The sequence below is a fragment of the Echinococcus granulosus genome (genome assembly GCF_000524195.1).
Source record: "Echinococcus granulosus chromosome Unknown EG_S00001, whole genome shotgun sequence".
NCBI classification, from domain to species: Eukaryota; Metazoa; Platyhelminthes; class Cestoda; order Cyclophyllidea; family Taeniidae; genus Echinococcus; species Echinococcus granulosus.
In genome coordinates, this window is record NW_020170381.1 from 1,835,315 (window position 1) to 1,855,257 (window position 19,943).

The 19,943-nt window shown below is 42.5% G+C and overlaps 3 protein-coding genes across 3 annotated transcripts; all 3 read left to right on the top strand. All coding sequences in view use genetic code 11, as the record gives it.

Moving 5' to 3' along the window:
* Positions 1 to 720: 720 nt before the first annotated feature.
* On the top strand, positions 721 to 3,461 carry EGR_00215 (E3 ubiquitin-protein ligase; the record flags this gene model as incomplete). Its single annotated transcript, XM_024489464.1, has 6 exons — positions 721 to 788; positions 1,038 to 1,159; positions 1,617 to 1,795; positions 2,225 to 2,320; positions 2,843 to 2,986; positions 3,390 to 3,461. 6 exons carry the CDS (start codon positions 721 to 723, stop codon positions 3,459 to 3,461), a joined length of 681 nt encoding a protein of 226 aa, XP_024356142.1.
* Positions 3,462 to 5,793: 2,332 nt separating this feature from the next.
* EGR_00216 (hypothetical protein) lies at positions 5,794 to 11,665 on the top strand (the record flags this gene model as incomplete). The annotated part of the gene is made up of 4 exons (XM_024489465.1): positions 5,794 to 5,898; positions 9,568 to 9,673; positions 10,616 to 10,821; positions 11,525 to 11,665. 4 exons carry the CDS (start codon positions 5,794 to 5,796, stop codon positions 11,663 to 11,665), a joined length of 558 nt encoding a protein of 185 aa, XP_024356143.1.
* A 2,005-nt stretch (positions 11,666 to 13,670) lies between these two features.
* EGR_00217 (Cyclin-dependent kinase 5 activator) lies at positions 13,671 to 15,947 on the top strand (the record flags this gene model as incomplete). The annotated part of the gene is made up of 1 exon (XM_024489466.1): positions 13,671 to 15,947. The coding sequence occupies one exon, from the start codon at positions 13,671 to 13,673 to the stop codon at positions 15,945 to 15,947; it is 2,277 nt and encodes a 758-aa protein (XP_024356144.1).
* Positions 15,948 to 19,943: the final 3,996 nt, after the last annotated feature.

Below are 19,943 nucleotides of genomic sequence, written 5' to 3' on the forward strand. Positions count from 1 at the left end.
AAACCAATGCATACAAAAATTTTTGAGTTGCGAGAGGGTTTGTGTTATCCGAGTCCGATACAAATGTCTCGGCGGCTTGACGAAAGAAATCATTCATTGAGTGGCATAGAATCCTTATTGTTTCGGAAGCATTATCTGTATCCATATGGCATCTCAGAGGAAAGAGGGTATTGTGATTAAATAAAGTCTGTGAAAAGTCTGGGATGGGGACGAAAATATCATCGTCGAAGTAGGGAAACATCGTAATGACACGAAATCCGGTTATTACTTAATTTTAAAGCGTGCCTAAATCGTGGGTTTGATAAAACAAACACGGACTTAAAAATAAACTTTCTAAAGTAGACTTACCTTGCCTTGATAATATGTCTTGGCTCAAAAAAGCACTTTCTTGTATATGGTTGATTTCATGTCGGCTTTTTTTGTTGATTTGAGTCACTTATCCCTTTTAATTTAATATCAAAGAGAAATTGCTTTGGTGCGAATGATTAGGCATCGTTAGTCCTTCTTTGGTTATATGTACTGCACATATAGCACGTTTTGCACGAAAGGGATTCATGTGGTAGGTTTCAGAGCATTAACTTCAAATAAACTATACTGGGAACATAGATGAGCAGTTCCTGTGTTTATTTAAATATACTGCCACATAGTAGATGCTGGGATCATGCAACGTTAGAGCTGCACTCGTTCTAACACTGTTCAAGTAGAAAGAATACTGGACTTATGGCCTACTGGAGCCGCATTGAACGTACTCGCGGCAGAATCCACGTTGGAGGAGCTTCTCGAACAAGGTCGGTATTTTTGCCAGCAGTGTTTGTTCTGCTTTAAAGCAGCCCTTAAGATACCACCTTTTGAATATTTTTACTCTATTTTTGGTGGTTGGGCCTGCAATTAAGTTTGTGGACAGTTTAATCATCGTTCCCCAATTCTGGCAATGGGTATTTAACACAAGTGGAAATAGAATGAACAAGATACATTCTCAAATATCATTAAGAAGATGGTCCATTCGCGTTACCAGCTTCTAAGTCTTGTGTGCCTAGGAGTGGGAATGATATTCATTCTAACCATCGCCATTCTCGATGGTGTCCGGTTCACGGTCCGCCCATGCGCGATTGTCTCAAAAATCTTCCTGTGACCACAGTTTCGTTCACTTCTAGCGGCAGTAAGTTCCGTCACTGATAGAGCGTGATATGCTAGATATAAACCTACAACTCGATTCCAGTTTGCCCATTTCGCAGTTTTTGCGACCCGATCTCTCAACATTTTCGCCTTGTGCCATTTGTTTGGGTAAGTAAGGCTTTGGTAATATTTATATGCAAAGTACATTTGACCTTTTTTACCCACATACTTGTCTTTACGAGTAAATAGGTGGGATGCCTTACAGTCAGTTTAATAGCACGTAATTTAATATAGTATCGGGGGAGGGGAGGGCTGCAACACTACCATTTTGAATTTTCTGAGTTTTCATGTAAGCTGTGAAATCAAATTTTCAAGGAATGCTAGTTTTTGTTCACCCCTTTAATTATAAAAGAAGGTAAATCCATTCATTTCCTTGCAATTTTGTCCCACGTATTTCCTAAAATAATTTCGCTGGTTATATTATTATGCGACCTTTTTAGATATTTACGAATTGAATGACCCCGTTCGTCTTTTGCCGTGCCATCATTTCTTTCATAAAAGCTGTATCGACACGTGGCTGAATCAGGCCGATAACTGTCCAACTTGCCGAGGAGATGTGAGGTCACTGTATAGAGACCTCGTGAATATGGCAGCTGTCCAAAGACCATCAAATCGTCAGGTTAGACCTAGCTGAATTCGGGTAGACTCCGCTCAAAGTTGCGAGTCTAGGCAACTCATTTTTTCTTGTTAAGTAGCCTTATTCAAGAGTGGAATCTAAGGTCTTACTAAACGGAGTATTCTTCTACTTGTGCTTTCTCATGAGCCATGTGGATGAAGAAGGAATGGGTTCAGAAAACGCATAAACACTAGCTCAATATCAGAGCACCACCTCGCCGTGGAAGCAGGTTAGCGTTGATCAGATGAAGACCATTCAGCGCTTCTGACGATAGTTAACCGGGAGCGTACGGGTCCGCGTTGCTCAAATAAGCACGAGTTGTGCGCCTGCCTAATGCAAACCCGAGCTACTGCTAATTGGCCTCCCATTTTTCAAGACGATGTGTTGAAAGGGTTTCATAAATAAAGTCTCATCCGTACTACTAAATAACAGGAGGAAGCGGGGATTCTTATCGAGGCTCAAGAAACTCGCACAACCCTATCAAGATGTCAGAGTGTTCAGAGCATGAGTCAACAACATGTCGACTCGGTAAGTTCTATGTGGCTGCCTTTGCAACCCATGCTCTGTTTTCATGGATTCCGTGTGAAACATTGTTTGAAACTGAGCACGCATTCTATATGGATGGTAGATTTTACGCAGTTCGAAGCATACCCCATTTTTGAGCATCAAAAACGGGGATGCAAGACTGATTTTCTCGACCAACGATCCCCGCACGCATTTGTGCGCAGCAACGCCTAGCGGTGTGTCATGGAGTTTCAGGTTTTACCCTCTCAACTAGCATGCCACTTGCGTTGCTCAACTTGAGAGTAAATTGGCATTATTTTTTGCCTTGTCGAATTGTTGGAATTATGCACGAGTGTTTTGTTACCAGTGAAGCAAGACTTTTCTGATAAATCACTTATTGTAGTTGCAAGAAACTGTCTCAATCGTTAAGTGATATTCATCGGACCTGCGAGTTTGATTATTCAAACGTGATTGCTCTGGGTACATTATTGGAGTTAGCTGCCACGGCAAAGGTTTCCTCATTCAGTGAATCGGTATAAATTTTAGGGTCAAGAAAACTTAAGTCCTCAGGACTCGATATACGTATTCGAATTGAGCAATCTAAGCCTTAGTGATTCAGAACGGATGCAAGGTTCATCTCGGAGACGTGCTGCTTCTACTGCTACTACAGCTGGAGGCCGAGGATATCCGGTGCGTTTTGCTTGAATAAACATGTTCGACTGGGATTTCGAAAGAGCTCTCTAAGGGTAATTATAAAACATGGATGAGATTAAATAAAAATGGTTGTTCTAGAGTATTCACTAATTCCTAGTAGATATAACTAGTTACTATTTATTGTACCCTTAAGGTCAACACATATTTTTTTGTTGGAGGTTTGGCGATTTATGCACCTCACCTTTTTGAATGTGTAACCCCTGTTTCGGTTGATAAGACCAGTTTAGGCGATCGAGTGGGCGATCTCAAGTCAACTTGCCCACCGCATCATCGGAAATTTTGCCACCCTATTTTTGCCCGCGTAAATTACCAGTAAACAAATTGAAGTGATGAGAGTCAACAGATTAAGTGCGAACTTGCTCTCCATTGCTTGTTTTAGACCGATCCAGTTCGGCGCCACGCTGTTCAGGCTGCAGAGCGACGCCGCTACAACCCAGTTTATCATTTATGATTTTAATATTCAAGACCTTATTTATATATATATTCGCTAACTTTAGTAGCTTTTTAGGCATAAATGAAATTATTGCCATTAAAATTGTCAAGATTGGTTGAAACGAATGATGAGAGTGTGCTATGGCGAAAGTGCTGCTTTTATTTAGCTTATCCAGCTATTACTATCATCCTAGGAAAATTCCACTTACACTCGGTGCCTTCGTTTCAACTATTTCCGCAAATAAAGGGTGTATTTCAGCATTCAAGTTTGTTTGCGCAAAGATATTACGCTCAACAGCCTAATGTGTTGGAAATCTTTAACTTAGGCCACCTCTCATCACCGAGGCCTTTGAGCAGTACGCAATCAGTGTATCAATCAAAATCCTAATATAACCACTAGGTATGATTAAAAACCAAAGCTACAGCCAGTAAGTAAGCTTTACAATCACCTACTATCGCTCCAGAGGAATCGCAAGATTTGCAAAGTCACCTTGCATGGGCGGTGGATGGGTGCTCATCAATGCGGATCGGTCCTTGTACTTAGTGTGAATAGGCATGAGGATGGAGTGCGGATCGGCGATTCGGTTAGCAAAATGGCCTCGAAAGTGCACGAATGATGCTTAATTGACTAAGTTGCCAGGATGTAACGAACGTGAACTCTTTTACCTGCGAAATGGCTTAATTTGTACATTTTTCCCTGACACCGCGGTGGACTGCGCACCGAATAACGTCCGCGAGGCGTTGAATTTACCCTGTTCCCCTTGACAAGCTTATAGAATACGTTTTAGCAACCAACTGGTGTCCGATTTGTCGAATCCTGCAAAAGGAAAGGGGAAAAGTAATCACTGTTACCTGCCAAATGTTACAAAACATAAGCACCCTTATCATATGAATGAGAAGGGATGCGGCTCATTCAGGATTGTTGAAGTCGGTACTAAATTCCATTGGGTAAATAGTAAAATATGTTGTGTTCTCGGTTAAATTGAGTGATTTTAAAAAGGCACCTGCCCACAAAATGAAACACCTGATAAGAGATTGGGAAATAGAAATGCGAGCTAAAATTACGGTTGTTGGTAAGTGAGCATCTTCGGATGCGACACTGCTAATGACATGGCACAAATTGTGTGCATCTGCAGATTTAAGTTCAGTGATTAGTGAATCAATTTAAATAATTAACGCCTTTTCTTTCTAAAGGGATGTGGGGGCACCAAGTAGCACAATAGAAAGGAGATGAGTAAGTCAGCTTACTGAGTCTAGACTTCAATAATGCCATGGTATGGATGCATATGATCCGATGAAGGGTTCTAATAGTCTTGACATGACAGCTCTATGGAGTACGCAAAGGCCACACCCAAAACTGGTAAAAAGGCGACCGCAATGGAACATGTGTTTGGCACAGCTAGTAGACCTGAAAGTAACACTATGGAACAAGAGTAATGAAAGGAATCACACATTGCAGCAACCACCACATCTGCGGCAGTTTACAAAGGAGTTTGGGCTTGTTAGCAATGTCGTCGCTTCACTTGGAGTGATTCGAGGGAATGACTCAATTAATGCAGTTGGTCTGGAGTTGCCAAAAATGTATTGTAAATGCATTTGCAATGCAAAAATGTATTGCAAATACGCATCTGTATGGATGTGGTGATTTGATATTTTACCTGACTGTTCATTGAACCACGCAGACACATCAGCATCAGGAGTTGCGCTTTCCATTTGCAATATGGTCTCCTTCAACTCTTCTGTACGCCAGTAACATATGCCCCTCTATGGTATTTTGACATGTCACGATCAAAGGGCAGGCTCAAAGTGCCACATATTTATACTGTATGCAAGAGATCCCACAAATTATTCCAAAGTGCAGCAAAAAACAACTATGCCAGCAACAACAGTAAATAATAAAGGGTAAGAATACGTGACATGACTCACCGCTTTATCAATTTGAAAGTGAGTGAATATTTAACACATTCAAGTATCAACTCATTGTATAACAAATGCGTAATTATGCAAAAGTGGCATAAGAAGGGCCTTCCCCTATTAAAGTAATTTAGTATTGGCTTAATAAAGTTATATTATTAGTTTTCTTTTCGTGCAAAATCATTAATTTTTGTTTTAGTGCATCACGGTGACGTTTGCCTGGTTGATTACTCCTTTGAATGCTAAGACTGACATTTTGAGGGGTGTTACTGGTCATCCGTTCGGTGCTACCTCTCGGGCTATGCATGTTCAGCTTCCACATACGCGTAGACCTCTAATAACAGCCATTTTTAAGGCTCCTCTGTGGAAGGCCTGTCATTTTTTCGGTTCCACTCGCCATATTTACATCATTCTATTAATTTCCGAGCATATATGAGATGCAACCGAATGCCATAAGTAGCTCAGACGCAACGCACAAGTTGTGCGGTGTCATAGTCCCGGAGCTTCGAGAAATGATGCGATTACATGGCCTCGAAGCGATGGTATGTTAAAAATTACGGTGTGTTGGTGTGAATGGACTGTGCAAACGATTAAAAAAATCCCCAAACAGCGGTGAGGTTACTTACCATTACTGATTGTACTATTATGTGGTTATAATGTGAGTTCTTATTTGGCGGAAATCGTTGACTACTTTGTGCATATTTTGAGTTGTTATTTGAGAATACTTAGACATTATTTTTGGCTGTTGCATGGGGATGCACTGTGATATGGAAAAGCGAGTGAGGTGGACAGATATCACTTTTTAAAAGACGTGAGATGATTCTGGGTGTGCATGCCCTGGAATCGCTATCCAATGCTCAGTTTCCAAGGTGCTCGTCAATTGGATGAAATTCCTTCTTGTATCTTGAATGGCACAGCTTTTTTCAGAACTCGTTAATGATAGAAATATGCGTCATCATGATGTTTAAAGCTACGCTCTCCTATGTTTGCAGAAACTGACCGAAATCACAGGTTAGTAAAACGAGAGGTCATTGAGTTCATGCTGCCCTTGGTTTTGTAAATTCCTATCGACTTCCTTACTGTGGAAAAAGGAGGTATGTTCGCTAATCCCCTTACACTTTTTGACTGAATTCCGAAGAAGTAAGCCTTTTAGATGCATTGATTGGTGGCATCCTTATTACATGAACTTTCTGGATGCGATTTCTGTATTTGACAGTGGCAACGGTGAGAATGTCGAGGCTCCAACATTGGCTGTGAAGGAGTGCTGTATCCGCAGCATGATATTCCATTTGATGCTGTTGAAGATCAACCAGTAGCGCCAGCAAATGAACCACCATCTCTGGTGAGGAATCCGGTGTAGATGAACGCTCCCGATTGAGGTGTGTTTGTGCCACATCATCAAGCTTCACTGAATATTTCTAATTTATGGATAATCAACATTTGGTATTTAGATTTTAGCCAAGATTTGATAGAGTATTACGACTTTTTCATCCTGAGGGAAGTCTTGGGGAGGGGAGGGGGCTATATTTAAATGCATAAATATAACTTTGGACAATAGTTCCTAAAACTGTTAACAAACGTCTACAACCGTTTTGCAAAAATTTGGAGCATGGATTTGTGAGTGTTGCATGTGTGTAGAGCCTCGAGTCTTCCCTGAAGACGGAAGAAGACAAAATGCTAGGCAGAACATGTATTCGACGCAGAATAGAGCCTGAGGTTATTGACATGGCCTAGAGGCCAGCTCACCCGGCGAAGGTGTAACGGCGGGGATCGTAATTGGCCCCTTTACTAAAACCGAGAGTTATAAGAAAACCAATGTATCGTAGGACGAGGCTCGTAGATCGCCTTTTCCTACTCTTGGAACACCCAGGTTGATTCCGTATCATCATGTTTAATGAAATAAGTAAATTGGGAGTACAAGTTCATGTTCAGGGAGGTGTGGACACGGGATCTTTCTCCGGGTTGCAGGACGTTGACTCCTTCGTCATGAGGTTTGATTCGCATGCCCGCCTCCTCTCTAAAAGAAGCATTAAAATAACGTAAGTATTGCATAGCCACTTTCGATCGTCGTCTCTGGGCTTCCCTCCGGTTAACCCATCGCGTCAGCCATCACAGTGCAGTAGGGAAATTCTCCAGAAGCCAACCTTGTCAGCCATCGAATTTGCATGCAACTGAGAAGATATCTGACTGCAACGCCTCTGATATGAGGAATCATTCTGTATAGGAACTGGATTCGAAGCCAATAATGACTGGCCATTATGCTGTCCTTAAGTAGTCGTAGGAACGCTGGTCTAAAAGTTGAGTCTTGTAGCGAAAGTACGGTGTTTGATACAGTTCTGTTACTGTCTCTTCAAATCTTTCCAGCCTTATCCATCTGGGTCCTACTTGGCTAGTAGAGAAGTGAAGAAGTTGTCGTGCCTTCACATATTTGATATCCTCATACAGGTAAGGCGGACAGCTCGAGGGAGCAATTTTTCGGATAGTTCACGGCTAGTGTTGTTTTGGCTGCTGATAGCCTTCTTGTAGATTGCCAGACTGGGGTAGTTGCTGAAGGTTGACGTCATTTTCAGAGAATCGGTTCGGCGTGGTCACCGACTCTCCCATGCACAGCATATGCACTTCTTTCGACACGCTAAAATTTACAACCCAGAGGTAAGTGTTAAGATTGATGCCATTGTGGTTGATTCTGCTTTTCACTGCTACCAGTGTAGAGCCCCGTGACTTCCCTGAAGACAAAAGAAGGTGTAATATTCAGGCCGAGCCCTTGAAGTACAGATGGACTTGGGGCCACTGGCATAGCCGAAGACCAACTTACTTGTCAAAGGTACAATGACAGTGACACGAAGTAGCCTATTACCAAAACTGAGGGTCAGAAACCAACGTGTTACCTATGTATGCAATTGTTGGAATTGAACTTCTGCTCGGTGTCCTGATTTTCGGGACATCATAGAAGACTCTCGGCTCTTTCGTAGGCTACAATACACTTCCTGACACACTACTGTAGATTTTTTAGACTCCGGGTAGACTCAGAATGCTACAGTATATTTCACGAACTTCACAATAATTTATATAACATATTATTTCAACAAATTTTGCAAAAACCGTACCTAGCAATTCAGAGCATTCGGCGCAGGTGAACGCAAAGTGTTTTTAATTAATACTAACTAAAGACTGTAAGACATTCTATCTTATTCCAATGTTAAACTCGAATATTTGTTTTACTTTATCAGAAGTATCTTTTATAACCCACATGAATCGTTCTCCCGTATAAAGATTTAGGGTTCTGCTACACATCGCTTGTTATGTTCTTAATGCATCTAAGAGATCGGAACGTGAGGACAAATTAGAGCTTTTAAATGCTATGCGCACTTTCTCGGTCTAAAGGCCATCTATTCTCAAGTATGCGGGGAAAATGGCAGTTACATTGATATTGGGAAATAGGATCGTCTCAATATCGCACAAATCAAAAATCATCTTTATTATTTTACTAGTACTGTTGCAAGTTGTCTTTTTTTGCGGAGTAGCACCCCAAGAGCCTGTCCCTTGTGCACGTAAGTACTCCATACTCATGAGTAACAGCCTGAACTTTGGTGAACAGTTACATTTATGACTCCATGCATATTTATTCTGTTCAATCATAGCCATGTTAATCTTAAGTCGTGTTTACATCAGAGCAACGGCGCATTTATGATTGATCTGATTTCTTGAAGTGTGATGAACAACTAGAATTTTGTGATTCACTCTAGTTTCTATTTGGTTTTTGGAAGTGTTGCGTATTTATTGTACAAATAGGAGCATTTATAAAGGTTTTTTACACTAAAAATGCAGCTGTAACAGGTATGGTTTGCTTAAATAAGCTTGGAACTATATCCGCTCTCTAGTCTCGCGAGCAGTGCTTGTGCCTTAGTTGAGTCAATTCATGATGCCTGTTCATAACCATTTTTATTATTTTTTCATCGAAATGCATGTTTAAGCGCTGATTGCACTTGTTTAAGTCTTTAGGCTTATTTTAAGAACATTTGCAGACATGCTTTTTGGTGTGGCGTTTTTTGTATTTTTCATTTACTGTGTAGTATTTTCCAGACAGTTTTATTAAATAATGAGGACACTTTTTTCTGCACAGTTCTATAACACCTTGTGGTCTTATGTTTTTATCAAATCTTTTTTGTCTAGCGCGGAAGATTTCGTGTTTTTTCTGCAACTCCTCAAAGCTTAAAGGATGTGAAGACCCCTTTCCGAAACGTGATATGTTTTCGCCACACTTACCTACAGTCGACTGTTATGAAGACTGCTTCAAATGGCTTTACATTGACTATCGTATGTTTAAATGTCAAATGAACACAAGATCATAACTTACGCTAACATTGGTTTGATAATGCTGCTAATATACTGGAGTTTATATGTTTTGAAGGAGGCTGACCATTAAGCTTTGCACAGATTTTCGAATCTCAAAAATTTTATTGTTTAGATCGACAATTATGAAGGCGACACTGAAATTATTTTGTGTATTAACAATATCACACGTAGTCAATCTAAGTGTCAACAAAATCTGTTCAGGCCATTGTGTTACAATGTAGCCGTTCCCTATGGCTCACGAAAACGGCGACCCTGAGTATGGCCTTAGGTGCATTTTAGTTATTAGAATGAATTGGACTGCACCTTTTGCATTTATAAACGTCACCGCCCTCTTCTCCTCTATTTGTGCCAGTATGGTTTTCAATGCATAAGTCTTCCATAGACTGGTGCCCTCAGTCGAATATGTGTTTTTAAATCTCAGTGATAATAAGACTGCCTTAGGGGACATCAACACTAAATCTGTCACTAACATCAGCTTGTTTTTAGGTGGTATTAGCAGCAGTACTGAGTATTACTAAATGTACTTGATGGCCCTTTTGAGTAATCAGCTGCGCTCTAGAAGTTGTGTACCTCGAACCGATGTTGTAAGCAAAGCTGTGGAGAGTGACACATTCACTCATGAACTGGAGGTCACATTCATAGGGTTAAAAATAACCAACTGCTGACCTAGACATCAAGATTATCTCGGAACTTAAATAATTTTTGCTAACGTTCCCGTAGTCTGCGTTTTATTCTGTAAGTAATATTATAATATCTCGAACTTATATTTGACTGACGGAAGGCACAGATTGACTGTTTAAAATCGGCTCCTTATTCGTGATGTTCATGCTTTTAAATCTTAAATCCAATTCCGAGGTGAGAGATCGAAATATGTGTACCTTGATACCTTGCCTTACCTTTTAGAACAAAAGCACCAATTGATACGAGGTTGTTCTTCCCAGCTCATTCTCAAGATTGACCGTCACCTGATATGCATGTACGAATCGAAGGGGCGCGGAGGGTACATTTGTTTCTGCTCAGCAGAGAAATGCAATCCTGGAGGTGTTGCCGAGACCTCGCCACGTGCGATGGCGCTAATTTTCGCCGCGACTCTGATGTTGCTCCACGGAGTCTCATGAGTCGAGTCTACTGACCTCATCCTCCTCTTTTCCTCCCTCTCTCTCACCCTCTTGTCTGCTCAAAGTCTTTTCTGACTGCGGATGCCTATCTGTACAGATATGCTTACGTCCTTGTGTTTATCATGCAAACTTTTCTATTTGAAATTTCATTAAAACCATACTTACTAGTGCTTAATGGTAAACCCCTATGTGCTCATTGAGGGGTGCACTATAAATTTTGACCTGGCTCAACAAAGTCCGAGTCCATAATTCGATGATTAATATTTTTTTATTTTTCTTGATTGAAGTCCTGCGTAGTTATTTGTTTGTTCTGTTTGCCTTTAGTTAGAAAATTTGCTAACTTTTTGGGCGAAATTAATGGGATTCACAAATTTAAGTGGTCCTGCTGTGGTACTTCAATCGACCCATTCTTGTATTTATTAAAGGGTAATAATCAGGCATTGCCACGGTCTGCGATGACTCCGTACGCTCGCGGACCTTCTTACTTGGCAAGGGGCAATCGTCAAGTAGCTTCTTTAGGTTTATTAGTCAGTCAGATGTTGGACTTTCTATGGGGCAGATTGCTACATTCAGTGACGTCGGGAGTACGATAGGTTCATGAAGTAGACCATTAGGTAGAATAGGTTAGGAGAGCCTTGGGTTTGTAATGGTGAGTTACTTATAAGTGTTCAAAATTAGTATATCTGTGTAATAGCGTCCACCTACAAGGGAGGGCCTGCTCCATCGTCATGGCGGCGGTCAAGAGGGAAGCCTTATCCACCCAATGACCGCCTTACAATTCATGGGGCGTGATGAATACAGTAATCGCTGTCATGACGACGATAAATACAACTGAAGTTAAGATTCTTTTGGAGGTTAGCTGCTTCCTTAGGTTTCTTTTCTTGCCGGTTGATACGAGTGTTTATAAATCAACGCGCTGCCAGTACCAGCACTACCCGACGCAAGAATGGCCCTGGTTCAAAAGATGTTCCAAATGATCCCTGCGACTTTGAAAGGGAATCAGTTATCCATTACCCTTGAGAGGGAAAGGGAGTACTCATGAGATGAGGTCGGGGATCCTTAAAAACACAACAAAATTTCATTCTTAGTGGTCGCAAGTGTCGATTCTACTTGAGCTTCTAAGGAGCGCATATTTATATCAACTTAAAATGGTTGAAGTATGCACAAGTGAGAAAGGGGCAATGAATGCTTCTGAAATCTTTGGACTTTACAGCTTAAAATTTCCAACTGCTGACAAACGAACTCTTCAAAATACACACTTTTGTAATATCCATAAGCTAATAGAGGCAAGAATGTGTAAATTATGGGCGAGTGCTCTAAGTAAACCATTCATAAACACTGTTATAAAATTAGTATTATAGCGAAAAACTTCGCTTTGTGGGGATCCACGCTGCATCAAATACTAACAGTATCGCCTCGAGGCTTTCCTTAATGCGAGGGAGACGTAACACTCGGACAGGTGTATTGTCAACGGACAGTAAAGCTTAAGGCGACGAGCATGGCCCGAGGCCAGCCCGCCCAGAGAAGGTATAACTGCGGAGACCCGACGTGGTTCCTTTACCACAACCGAGTTTCAAACAAACAACGCATTGTGTAACAGTTAGAATTTACATCATTTGACACAATCACCTGTAATACACTGAATGTAATCGAATCCGGAATTCTCCATCATTGGCTATGCATCCTCCTTGCTTGAGAGTTTGACTCCTGGCCAGTGAAGTGCATGACTAAATAATTACAATTTTTTTTGGCATAACACAAACGACAAATCGTGCTTTTAGCCTTCGCAAAAGTGGGTCTTGGCAATGAGAGAGGAAACGCCGCAATATTTGTTTTCCATTCCTAGTTAATTAAAGTTTAAATGTTCTAAGATTAGGAAAAGATATAAAAGAATACATTTGTTTCATGACTTGCACACTTTATCAAAATTGCATTAGCTAGGAGTACATAGGGTGAAATAATGTCCTATCTACCAACTCCCAAGGTCCATGTTCCCTTCCGCCTGTCAGATCAGGAGATTGAAAGGAGGATTCTCATTGGTCGATCTGCTTCATCCTGCTGAATGAACACACTTAGTGAGAAATTTGCGATTTGGTTTTAACCCAGTGAAGGCAATAAAGTAAAGTAATTTCTTACCGATTTTATAATAGTACTTGGGCCCAAAATTTAGTTTTTAATTAGCTTATTTTGTAAAAGCACTGAGTTCGACGACTGTATCAGAGTTCCAGGCTGGGTTATTCAAGCCTACTTTTGGTGGCCAATTTCGGGTGACAAACAGGTGTGCTAGAGATCTGAAAAGCGATCGCAAATGGGCCTTTATTAAGATGACCCCATCAACCATAACGGGTGGAATGAGTGAGTGGGCCGTTTTCGATGGGGGAAGGTAGACATGTGCGAGGGCGGAGAGAGAGACAGGCGGGCGGACGGGTGGGGAGGCGAGCGTGGGGGCGGCCAGAGGGCAGTGGCTAATCGGTGCGTGCGTGCGTACGTGTCGTGTGCGCCATCGATTGCCAACGTCAACGAGAGCGCGCGCCTAAGCGACTACATTCGCCCACGGCCGCACACAAGTATGCCTGCTGTCGCTTTGGGAACGCCTACTCAGAGCGACCAATGGCGTGGGTCGCGTCCAGCAATCGATCACACTTGAGCGAACAGAGCAATGCCTCACTGCGCTGACTCCCACTCCCTCTCTCGCCCTTTCTCTGTGCGTCCGTATGCGTGAGTGCGTGTGCGCGAGTACATTCATTAGATGCGAGGATTGAAAGAGAAAGCACCTCTACTCCATGCCACACCTCGAGAGAGCAGATATGTCCCACTGATTTTAACCTGGAAGGATTGGAATGGGCACTGCTCACTCCCAACACTCTGCCTCCGTCCGAGTCTCTCCCGTCTGTGGTTACTCAAAACACACGGTAAACACTGGAACAAAGCCCATCACCATCCATAGTGAGGGACCAAGTACTGAGGGTATCCGTGTCACCACGGGCTCTGAGCCTCACCTAGCTTCCGCGTCAGTTCGTTCAATTTACAAGCAAGCTGGAAATAATTTGAACAGTAGGTGGAACAGTCGAAGGAAGGACTTTGTTTCCAGAAGCGGGATAAGTCGTTTGAGCGTAAATGGGGGTATCCATGACTGTGCTCCTTCGGACAGCAGTGCATGGATTAGAAGTTCTTCAAAGGAGAAAGTGGGCCCTCGGACGCTGAAGCAGACATCACACAACTCCACTAACTCCTCTTACATAGCTGATTGCAGTCCAGACAGAAGCGCTGCGGTGCAGAGTGACTTAAATGTCTCAGGTCGGAACAGTTTCGTTGTTGTGAACGAGCCCCAAGTGAGGCTAGGTACGAACCGCCTCTCCTCCACAGGCGACACCTTCAGTGTCAACGGATACCTGAATACCTTTCAATCGCATTCTCGGTGTGACCTGCTGGACTATGGGGACAAGGGATCTAACCTCTCCGAAGTGGATTCAGCCTCTTCACGACTGGTCCAACGTCGCCACCTCTCGGAGCTCTGCCTTCATTTAGATGGTTTGAATAATGGGAACAATAACAACAATCACCATATCCCAACCACACTCCGATCCCCACGAAAATCACATCCTCCTTTAGCTCAGTGTTTGATACCGACTTACGACTTCGGTACACAAACCTCCGACGTCGGGCCGTTCATCAGGATGGCAACCACCACCACATCCATGTATGTACCCAAGTCAAAGGCCAAATCGCCCTCCTGCCATGTCACACCTGCGCACTCTGTCCACTGTACCAATCAACTCGTTGCACCGCATCCCTCTCGCTCCCCCCTCAGCAGCGAAGCAGAACTTCTCAGTCCAGAGGATGACGAGGGTGATGACGCCCTAAACAACTGTCACGACTACGCAAATCTTCCCCAATCACGGTCACGGTCAGTCAAAATCCATAAGAAACAACAGCAACAGCTACCACCTGCAGGAATCAAGACGAAGGCAGAAGAGACCTACGTAGATACAGGGAGGATACCGCTGCCCAGTCGGCGTCTTTCGAAATCTCGCTGGCGACTTATGTCACGAGGCAAAAATTTGACAAAGTCATTATCTTGCTACGCTCTTAAATTTTTTGGTCAACAAAACCGAAGTTATGAGGCTTCAGACCAGCCGCTGGTCGGCCCCAGTCGGTGCGTCCTCCCGATGCCTAACCACCGCCCTCTACCGCCATCGCGGCCCCCCACTCTGGCCATGCTGAAGAGGGGCAGAGCAGACGGGTTGATGATGCAGAGGGACACCCCTGATCCATCCTCTGATGACCTTGGACAAACCCTCCAGCGAGTCCTTCGTCTCGGTCAATCCGAAGACAAGGAGAGCGCTCCCAGACTATCGAACATTGTCTCTCTCCAAGCTAAGATGAACCGCAGTTTGAGTGCATTCGGGAACCAGGAATCAGTGCGTCAGCGACGCCATGCAGTTAGACGATCGACCTTCCAGCACTCAATCAAAGATGGTTCGAGGCGGGATAAACTGCAAATACTCCAGACCACTAGCACCAAGGAATTGCTCCATTGTCTTTCCATTTTTATTCTCCAGCACTGTGATAATTTGTGTGAGCCTAATGCGGTAGACTCTCCACTCTATCCTGAGGAAATAATCGCCTGGATTCGAGATATTGATAGAGCGTTGATACAACAGGGCTGGACGGACGTTCCCTTTCTCAGTCCAGCAAACGTGGTCTTTCTCTTCATTATGATCAAAGGCTTTGTGGATTCCAGCATAACCTGCAGTCGGGAACTGCACTCCCTCGTTATGGTCTGTCTCTACCTCTCTTATGGGTACATGGGAAACGAGATCAGTTACCCACTCAAGCCCTTTCTCAACGCAGAAATCCTCTACAGCATGCTACACGAGAACGAGTCGCAGAGATTTCGCAACATAAGCACCACCGATGCGATGTCATCAAGGAATCCAAAAGTGGTTAATCGCTTTCGAGACGCCTTTTGGGAGACGTGTGTGCGCGTTTTGAAGTGCAAAAGTAAGGAAATGCTCCAACTCAATTCAGACGCTATTTTCTTTACCCAAAGCATCGCCGAGTTGCGTTCTTACGCCAATTCACCGGAACAGAAACCGACTACTCCATCGGCCTAAAATCCCCTCTTTCCCAGTGGCGCGCCAAGTAACCCACTTTACTCCGCGCATTCAAAAACCCGTGAATGGTGGAGTTCAGCACCACATAAAATGTATTCTATGAACTGTCTTTTCTTTCAAAATCGCCAGTGCATCATTTTCTGCAAGTCCTGGATGTTTAACTCAGTGAAACATACTTGCGCAAAGAGAAACATACACAAATGACACAATTTCACACTCTTAATGACGTTGTTTGCGTTGATCTTTTTTGCCTTTATTTAAAAAAGAACAAGATTATTATTTTGAAATCCTACTGTCTTCTCTTGACACTGAGGGAGTCCATATTAGAATGTGGACACAACTGCACTCATATGAGTAGACACTTAAGGGGGCCTGACACCTTTTATGGGAGGCGACGTGATGCCTCCAGGGGCGTGCAAACTGCAGCACCTAAGTGGTAATTATTTACAGCAAGTTATTTTGCCACTTTGGAGACATGATATTTTGGAAAATTCCCTGAAAATCTTAACCGGTACAGGAACTTTCAATGTACAAATCCCAATCTTTTAAGTCGAAAGAGTGAAACTAAATGGGAAAATATTGGGAGGCTTTTATTTTTTCCCACAGGACTGTTTCAACAAGTGATATTTCAAAGTACTAGCCATAATTTGGGGAGGACTTATGCAAATTTATGCCAGTTGTCATAATTGGAAGCTTCGCTTCATGGTTCGAACCTTTTGCCCTGTGGTGGAATGCCTCATCAATTCTTTCACATTATCCAACAAAGTTACCCATGGACCATCCATGTAAACTTTTAGGTCCTAAATGTATTATGGTTTCTTCAATTTCGTTTGTTAAATTTCTTTGGAAGGTTTCAGTCCTATCAATCAATGGTTGTAAAATATTTATTCCCTAAGGCGTAGATTTTTCTCCGTTATCTCTTGATTGTTGAGTATTATTTTGAAAAATGAAGTAAAATATTTGAGGCATTTTCGTCCCTAAATTTGCTCGTAAGAGTTAAAAATAATTTGTCTATCGTCATTTTTAGTATTTTTTTTCCACTTGTGATTGACACCTTCCTGTTTTATATCAACAGGCAATAAAGTTGAAGTTGATCTGTATTGTGTGGTGAGCCTTGAGTTCTAGCATTTTGTTTTATAAATGCTAAGATAAAAGTGGCTGTACGAGTTGTTAGAGGTAGATTCAAGGAAGTTAGTTCAACACGACAGGTTCCAGTAACAAGGTTTTTTCAGTAAGGCAAGATAATTTTCAAAATAATGTGACTGATGCTAGTTCTTCTCAGATTCTGATTAAATTAACATTCAACATGAATTGAACGGTTATTTTCATCAACCTGGAAGCAGGGGAATTGAGGCCATCCACTGTATCACTACCGGCTGGAAACGCCCTTCTTCAATTTTTTTTATTCAGAGGCTTGATTAAACAATTTTTTGACTGACTTATCCTCATTATTAGTGGCATGTCCCTGATTGCTTTTATTTAACCATCTGGGGGCGTAGGTCTAAAATAATAGAGAAAACTAGAACTGACTGCTTAAACGCTGTTTGTTATTTACGAAAAATATCCCAAAATACTACCCTCGGTATATTTACTACTTTTTTTTTCTAAGTCCAAGTGTGTACTAGCTCCAGCCCTTCGATAGTTGATCAAGCAGTGAAGCTGTCACTTGCTTTCAGGGTTTGTTTTATGGCAAGAGATATACATTGATATTTAATAATTTGGAAGTGAAGTACCAAAACTGTTTTGACTGCTTTAAAATAGTGTAATGAATGATACCAACACACAACTTGTTCAAAATTCGTAACTGATTCTAGAATTGATGTAAGATTTTGATTAACCGGATGGTGTGGATTTTTTTTAACAGAACTGTAGCACCTGAATCCTTCCTGAGGGCATTACAAGGGACAGAGGGTTATGGAAGATTTATTACCGGCATACGGAAGGACCGACACCATGGAAGGAAAGCGTACAATAAAAAAACGAATGGCACCTTGATGCACAGCCTCTCCCAATCACTAACAGCAATTCTTATCCCCTTGTGTCGTGCTTACTCATTTTCCCCTTTATTGTTTTAATACTCTTATTTGAATCTTGTTGCCTCGTCGGGTCCATTATACTACTCCACTCACCATTTGGATGCACACACGCAGATCCACCGTGCCGATGGGACAGCACGATCACACATGGGGTTTGAACGTGTCCTCACTCCTAGCATTCAGTCGAAACACCCTAGCCTAAGAATGACTTTGGCATGTCTACACCATTAGAAGGCAGTCATAACGATCACGCACCCTTTGCATAAGGGTCGTCCACACCTGTACACAGGGTCTATTTACCTCACGAACACCGACATCTCCTACATCGTTGTCGTAGTGAGCACTCGAAGTGGACGGCTTCCTTCCCAAGGGTTAGCCACCATCTAACTAAATTGTCTCCATTTCTTGCGTTTTCAATTACTGAATGGCGCTTGCTTCGTCAATATCGCTGCTGCTGCTACTGTAGGGTCCCTATGGGTTCAGTTACTCACCTCCGCACGACAACTTGAGCAGAATCGGTTCCTCACTCAATCTAATATTCTGGCCGGTTCCGTTTTCTGCCCTCGTCGCACGCCAAAGCTAGTGATTCTAAGTAGTTGCTCCTGAACCAACAGCCTCCTTTCTCCATTTCAGTGCCGTACTCGATCTTACTCGGGGTCAATTTTTGTGCCGTCGACTATAAAAACAAAGGTAACGATTTAAAAACTACCTACGAGCCAAGAACCAAAACCATATGTCGATTTTTTGAACCAAAGAGATACTTATTCCTAAAGTCAGTGATACACTCCGTCGATTTGGGCGGGTCCATACTTTTGTCTTCTTTGTAATCGGGATGGGGCGGATCCACCGTCTTTGCAATGCTCAGGGTTGGATGATACTATACAGTGAGTGAACTACATGTACCACTTGATATGTAGTAAAAAAATAATTTAAATTAGGCACGTAGAAGTGATATTTTACAGGCATTCTTCCTTGCCACTTTTTTGCATTTCCGATGCTGCTCAGCCGTCAGTCTGAAGTCCATATAGCTATTCATAAGTGAAAGGAAGCAGCGGTTCTTCGCGCAACTAATGCATTTTCTTACCTACAAGTTATCCCCTAATCTTTGATCCCCTTCCACCTTTCCAACGAGGTTTACATTCCAATGTGCTCTGGCCCCATTTGCGTGTATCATGTTTAATGCACACATACGTACGGGTGTGATTTCGTCCTACCGTTACTGGATTATGGAAATTGTGAATCCCACCTTAATCCAGTTTGCAAAACACCATTCATCATAAGTCTCCGTACTAAAAATCCGTGTACTATTATTTCAAAACTCGAGTAGGTGGAATTTATTGCGAGTTAGTCATTGTTATATTGAGAAATTCAGCTCAAGTAATGAGATTTCTATTTTGTGGAGATTCGCAGTTAGAGATACGGGGTCGGGTGCTAGTGTGGAATGCTTGTTGGATTGACATCAAAGTCCAACCGACATGAGCAATGGTAGAGGGGCGGAGGTTCACCCTATCTGCGCAGCAGTTGTTGTGTTGACATGTCAGCCCCGCGGCGTTATCAACCTGACTGATGGGGGCACTGAATTACCCGACTGCGTTTCGCATCATGCAGTCCACGGGGTTTCTCGAATTATAAACGCAATTGTAGGGACAATGTGATTAACAGGAGAGATTTCTACTATCGATAATACAATGTTTCCCTGATATTTCTGACTATTTCAGTAACCCAGGTGGCGTCTTCTTATGCTTTGACAATGAGCACCAAGGCCTGTTTTCATTTGGTATTGGGTCCAGCGCTTCCCCAAATAGAATGGCCTGAAATTAAGATAGAAACGAGTGATGCAACAGTAAAGTGGCAGGATTTATTTCACCCAAGGTATATTAGGCTTTAAACAGAGACAAGGGCGCATGCACACCGTTTTGAGTCATTTCATTTTTGCGTGAGCAAACACTTTTCCATTAAT